Source organism: Atta colombica, unplaced genomic scaffold (assembly GCF_001594045.1).
Source record: "Atta colombica isolate Treedump-2 unplaced genomic scaffold, Acol1.0 scaffold207, whole genome shotgun sequence".
Lineage (NCBI taxonomy): Eukaryota > Metazoa > Arthropoda > Insecta > Hymenoptera > Formicidae > Atta > Atta colombica.
The window spans coordinates 1,981,917-1,988,669 of NW_017259302.1; the positions used below are offsets into that span (position 1 = coordinate 1,981,917).

At 25.6% G+C, this 6,753-nt stretch overlaps 1 protein-coding gene across 4 annotated transcripts in view; it reads left to right on the forward strand.

Moving 5' to 3' along the window:
* Window positions 1-6,753, forward strand: part of LOC108687508 (SEC14-like protein 2) — a 40,672-nt gene that overhangs the window by 21,145 nt on the left and 12,774 nt on the right. Inside the window, exons 1-2 of one of the 4 annotated variants that reach the window (XM_018193290.1) lie at window positions 1,061-1,268; window positions 3,728-3,867. The exons of 2 other annotated variants lie outside the window; for them this stretch is intronic. In XM_018193290.1, the coding sequence (XP_018048779.1) occupies window positions 3,823-3,867 (45 nt within the window). In that variant the 5' untranslated portion in view covers window positions 1,061-1,268; window positions 3,728-3,822. Of the gene's footprint in view, window positions 1-1,060; window positions 1,269-3,727; window positions 3,868-6,753 lie in introns of those variants that run through there. One more of the 4 variants, XM_018193292.1, reaches the window with a different exon arrangement.

Here is a 6,753-nt window from a genome sequence, read left to right on the forward strand (position 1 = left end):
AATGAGTTATGCAAAATTTCATTGCGATTCAAAAATTAGTTAAAGATTTACAAAAAATAAATATTTTATTTATTTATAGAATAATTAATCTCTGCATCGCAATATAATTTTACAAAAATCATCTTGAATACTTTAAGTATAACTTGTATAAAAATTGAAATTTTTGTCATTATTTTATAGTGCACATATATATTTCTATATTATAGCAGAGATTTAAAAAAAAATACTACTTCTAATTGAAATAATTTTTGATCCAGATGGTGGACCATCGCTAAATTTTGTATATTACTGTTAAATATGATCTTAGAATAATCTGTAATTTTTTCGTAACTTTTTCATTCTTTTGAAAATATGTATAATGCATTCTTAACATCGTCTTTCGGAAATCATTTAGGCGAGAAATATTGGGGACGACGTGGAGACGTTCTCCAAGAGACAGCGGCTGCTCACGAAGCGCCGCGCACGGATTCGGCGGTGCAGAGCACGATGCAATCGCGTCGCACCGCATGAACCTCATTCTGTGATGGTGATAATAACGGACGCTTAATATCGAATACGTAGTTGCGTGGCTCTGGTTGCGATGTTGCGAAACACGACTGCATGCACAAAAAAGAACAATTAAGTTTTACTGTCTAAAATCTAAAAATTGTGCTAGATATAAATTTGAAAATAAATTTTGTTGGCCTACCAAAATAATTATGTAGGACGCTCAAGCTGATCGCATCACTGAAATATCAAATTTTTTGCAGTACTTCTTATAATCATGCTTTTTTGAATTTTCTTCAAAAATATTTTGTTGAATTAACAAAATTATTTTTAGATTTGTATCTATCAAAATTTTTAGATATTTCAATGTTCTTTCTATGTGAGGATCAGGTCAAGAAATTGGAATTTGAGCGCGACAGCCCGTTTATCAAGTTTCTGAACGGAGACAGGACCGCGCGTTCATTTCACGTGTACCAGCTCCGCCAAACAACATCGCGACGAAGGTGGCTGGTGCGAGTGATTCGATGGTGGGGCGGTTGGTTTGCCATTGTCGAGAATAAGCTGGTTGGGAATACCATTCCTTCGGTGCCGTTCGCTTCGTTGATACCTAACTCACCTTCGTAAGTGCAATCGCGTCGAGTGAAGGCAAACGCGTGCAGACGTACGCACGCGTGCACGCAAACGCGCAGCGATCGCGGTCGCTACAATAGACACCTGTTGCGACATCGACCTGAACACAGTCAACCCAGTCATCGCCAAACAGTCGTGATCGCAGGTTCGAGGTGGGTTCACGTTCGTCCAGTGAATATACACCTTTGGCTGATATCTTCGTAGTGTTCGTAATTTCTAACAACTTCTTTAATTTAGTGAAATTTTTTTATACTGTGTTCCCAGATACGGTAAATGTTAAAAATATGTTTGTAACGATAATTTGAATAATACATATGTGGGGAAATATTTACAAATTGTATAAGATGGGAATTGTATAAGATTCCTTTTTTAAGATTATATCAACTTACTATTTTGCAAATCTTATATATGTGCTAAATTACAGCACGTGGTACATGACAAGGTAACACATCACAATAATAACACGAAAGAAAGTCTCAATGCCTAGAACATATTTAAAACGTTAATAATCTTTAAACACTGCGTTGTCTCTAAATTTTGTTATTAGACGTTATCTCATTTGTAACATGATGGAAATTGTAATGATAATGATGAGTGTCAGTGATAATTGATTCATATTTTATGGAATATAAGCATTTATTGTGTAGAGTATATACAAACTATTGCTTTTCATGCTTATTTATTTTTTCATGTATTCAATTATAACAATCATCGATAAAAATTACAAGTAGTAATTTAACTATGATTGCGTGATCTAATAAAAATTATACTATTATAATTTTATAATTAATTAGCCATTCGTTTTGGAGCAATTAACGGATTATCAATAATTGTCATTTGTCACAATTAAGAATATTTTGGAATATTGGATTATACTCTAAGCATCGGTTAAAAATTATTTAAAATTTAAAAACTACAAGTTTCCTAAATGCTTTGTTGTCAATAATCAAAAATTTTAGTCGTGAAACCAATCATGTCTTGAAATCAACTACAAAGAAAAAAAACAATGAGACGTAAAACAAACTGTAAATTCCTTTTAAGCTTAATATCAATGTTCCGTTAGAAAGAATTGAATCATCTCTTTTCGACTTGATACTTTAGAAAAAGAAGGAAATGACAATTCAACCTCATTCTTTTTGAAGCGTGAGAACTTCATACATAATACAAATGCGCAGTTTGGGTCTATGATTTTATACAGCACAATAATTATATTTTACTGCAATTTTAAGTAACTTTTAGTTAATGAATGAATAGATCCAAATAAACTTTTCCAAATATTTTCTACGCGGACCTTATGTAATCAGTAATACTGATTAATAATATTTTGACGGTCTTAGATAAAAATTATTGACAATATTTCAAATCAGTTTTATATACATTGCGACTTATACTTTACACAATCACTAAGTGTATTGTCAATATCAACAAATCCTGATGATGTGCGGCGATCCAGATTTCTTAATTCTCTTTATTAGTATCGTGTTCTGTAGAGGATATTGTTCGAGAAAAATCTAGATTCAGATATTCCTCATAAATTCATCAATAATTATACATTATATTTATATTTGTTGAAACTTGAGTATTATTGTGTGTAAGATCCCAATTAAAATTATTAGTTTTATTGATAATAAAACTAAATCAAATTTTTATTATCATTTCAACAAATCAACTGAAAAACAGCCAAAGATTATATCTAACTGTCTGTCTTTTATATTTTGGATTATACTTTGACAGATGTGACATATATAACATCTTTAAAGAAATAATAATATTGTGTTATCTTATTGCTTTAATATACATTGAATCAATTCAATAATATAATTATCTAGCTAGAATACAAAAAAAGCAAAATATAATTAATTTTCATATTCTGCTTATTGATTAGAAAAAATTGTAAAATATGTATTGTCTTTAAACTCTGAATTAATCTTAATTGATTTAAATATGACGTACCTCGATTAAAAAATTTATATATTGTGTAATTTAAACGCCGATAAAAACGCCAATAAAATAAATATTATAATCTGCATTTATTTCCTCGTATATAATCCAATATAATAATATTTAATTAAAACCACAATTGGCAGTTTAATCTCATAATAATAAAAATGCAAATTTTTTAGCATTCATTTTGGGGCGATCAGTAGATCAATAAATAATTATTTATCATAATTAAAGAAACAATAATACAGATTTTTTTTTTATTATTTTGAACATTGTTCCTGTATTATATGAATTAATTCAGTATGTAATATTCATAATTAATTAAAGAATCCAAGACGATATAATTAATCATGTGAGTAATTAACTTATATAATCCATTTATCGATTAAAAATAATCATCAATACATGTTTTCTTAAACTTTAATCTTTGCTCAATATAAATGATGTTATCAATTAAAAAAAAAATTCATATATCTTTGTGTGATTTAACACTGACAAAAACATTTTCATATGATAATAATAATTATTCTCCATTAACATTATATGTATATCACATACTTGTGTAATCGCAAAAGATACGAAAAGAATAGATATATATTACATATCTCGATAAAAATTTGCTTTAACAGTTAATATAGATTATATATATCAATTTTTTTATTTCTAGTCTTAGATATAAAAATCGACTGTGAAGAGCTTTAAATTCAACGATCTATCGACTGAAGAGACGTTATTCTGAATTCTTAAGATCAAATAATAAAAATGTCATTAAAATTGGCGGATGATCAACGATTTGCATTGATGAAGGTAAGAGTGAAGAGATATAATTTATTTTATATAATTTATTCTAGAAAGGAGAATTAAAAAGTAAGAAGTATCTGAAGATATGGTTATGTCTCGGCGTAAAACATGGCATGAGACAACTGCCTTTAACGCGAATCTATGAGTTGCAAAATGTCCAGATCATCGGTCGAGATTATAGAATCTCAATAAGGATTAATATAATATAAATAATATAAACCTTCTAATATTTTTAAAGTATTGCATTGCAATGTATTAATTTTATCTCAATGTTGAGTTTCGTGGATATTAAATCGTATTTCTTAATAGTAAAACATGATAATGTAAATATTTTTTTAATAGGTTATATCCTGCTTGAAAAAAATCTATTTTAAATCTTGATTAAATCACGACATCTCTAAATAGAATAAATTGAAAAAATATTGTTTATTACATCCAATTTCAAGAATTTTCTTCCACTTCATGTGCTCGTCAGTGATTAATTAAATGCTTAATATTTATCAGAAAATTTTCAAAATTATGTTGGCAATAATGAAAATGATTCTGAGAGCAAGAATAATTGTTACATTACTTTTTTTCAATTTTATTGCTTTTATTTATTTTATTGCTATTGTACATTCTTTTTATATGTATAGATATAGATTTCATTCATTAAAAGTATTTTAATATCATCATTCATTAAAAGTATTTTAATATATTTTATTATAATTTTACTTTTATTAACATATTATTCATATAATGGCTTTTTATATATTTAATAATTTCATATGCTATTTTTAATATTTTTCTGACTAAGATCAGATTTAGTAGCTCAAAATCTATAAATAACATATTGCTTTTACTTACTATTCCGAGAACAAAATCGACATACCTTCTTTTAAAAAATTCTCTCTCTCTCTCTCTCTCTCTCTCTCTCTCTCTCTTTTGTTCTCGATTTTTTATTCTTCTCATTTATATGTACGTCAGTAAGGTTAATGAACCGCTTAAAATTTATCAGATATCCAGGATCATGTTGTTAATAGATAAAGTTTCGACACATAATTGTACTATTTTATTATATATTCTTTTAAATAATTTTATATAAAATAGACACAATAGAGACAAAATTTTCTGTTAATGTGACTATTTTATATAAAGTTATTTAAAAGAATATATAATGTATATATGAATAAAGTATATCATACATTTATTTAGATCGATATTCATAGTTTAGTTTTCTCCTCATCAATCGAAATGAAAAATATCTTCTACAATTATAAATAATAATAATAAATTATAAACGATAGTAAATAAACAAAAAAAAGCTTTTAAATCTTTTAAATTTGTTAAAACTATTCATTTTAATATTAACTTTTAATAAATATGTTAAAAAACACATAAAAATATACTCTGTGCTTAAGTTTACATGTTACAACACAGATACATACGTATAATTATTAATAATGATTAAATAAACTACTGAAATAATATTTAAATATTGTTAGGATCTATAATGTAATAAAAATTCAAACAATTTTTATTATTTCTGGAATGTTAATGCAAAAATTCAAGTTAATTAATCGTATATTATAAATTTTAATTAATATGCAGACAAAACTTGTTAATCAAATTATTACTCTCTTTTCTTTTAAAAATAAACGACAAAGTTATTTGAAAAGCTAAAACTTATCTCTAAAATTTATACTTGACATATTTAAGACATGAATTTAAGAAATATGTAAATATTAATAATTAAATTTTTAATATTAATTATTAAATATAATATTAATTATTAAATATTAATTATTAAACTTTTATTCTGGCACAACTAATAATTTAAATAAAGAAATAAATGTTATGCCGCAGAAAAAAGAAAAAAAAGGGCAAAATGTCGATACAATACGCATTTATTTATTATTCCCGAGTTTCTGCTTTATTTTGTGTTTATACGTAAAAATGATAATAAGTATATCAATATATTAAGTATATCAATATATTTCTCTATAAATATATTTCCATAAATGAAATTTTAAATATTCATCTTCTGGCTTGCTCGAAATAATTCAGAAATATTTTAAACGCTGGCGTCGACAGGAATATTAGTATCTCACGTAAATGATGTAACATACAATGTAATAGCATAAATCTAAAAGATTGACATTTATTGGATACTTGACTAATTGACAATTTAATTATGAAGCACATAAATACAGTTGATAAATATAGATTATTGATGTTCATGATCAAACATACAGCAAATACAATTTTTACAAACAAATTCTTTAAATCAAACAATCTATTTTTCTTCTTCTCGATAAAACAAAAAGACAAAGAAAGTTTTTATGTAATGAAAATTTTTTATTAAAAATTGAGGTATTAATAAAACGCACAGATATAAGATGAAGAACTTCATAAAGCAAATAATTATATTTTTTTAATGTAAATAGAAGAATTCATATTTTTACCACTGTATCTGCTGCTCTCTAAAATTTTAAAAAGAAAAACAAATTTAATTAAAAAGCATCATATTAACTATTAATTTTATTAATGAAAATGTCATGGAAATAATTTTATTATGAAAATTTTATAAGATAAAGAAGAAAAAAAAAAAAAATTTTATAAGACTTTCGAAGATATAATTTGCATAAAAAATCTTTACATTAAAATTAATAAATAATAATAAGGCTTTGTCTAAGTATAAAACAATGTAGGCAAAAGAGCCAGTAATATAGCAAAGAACTTAAATTAAATCATAAAATTTATATAACAATTACAAAGGACAAAAACAAATGTTCCGCTTTACGTTAAAACAGGTGAAATCTCAATGTTTTTAAAAGAAATATATATCCACGCTGTGATTCGGCAAAGATTTCTCAAAGGTATCAGATTAATTCAGATTTATATATATATATA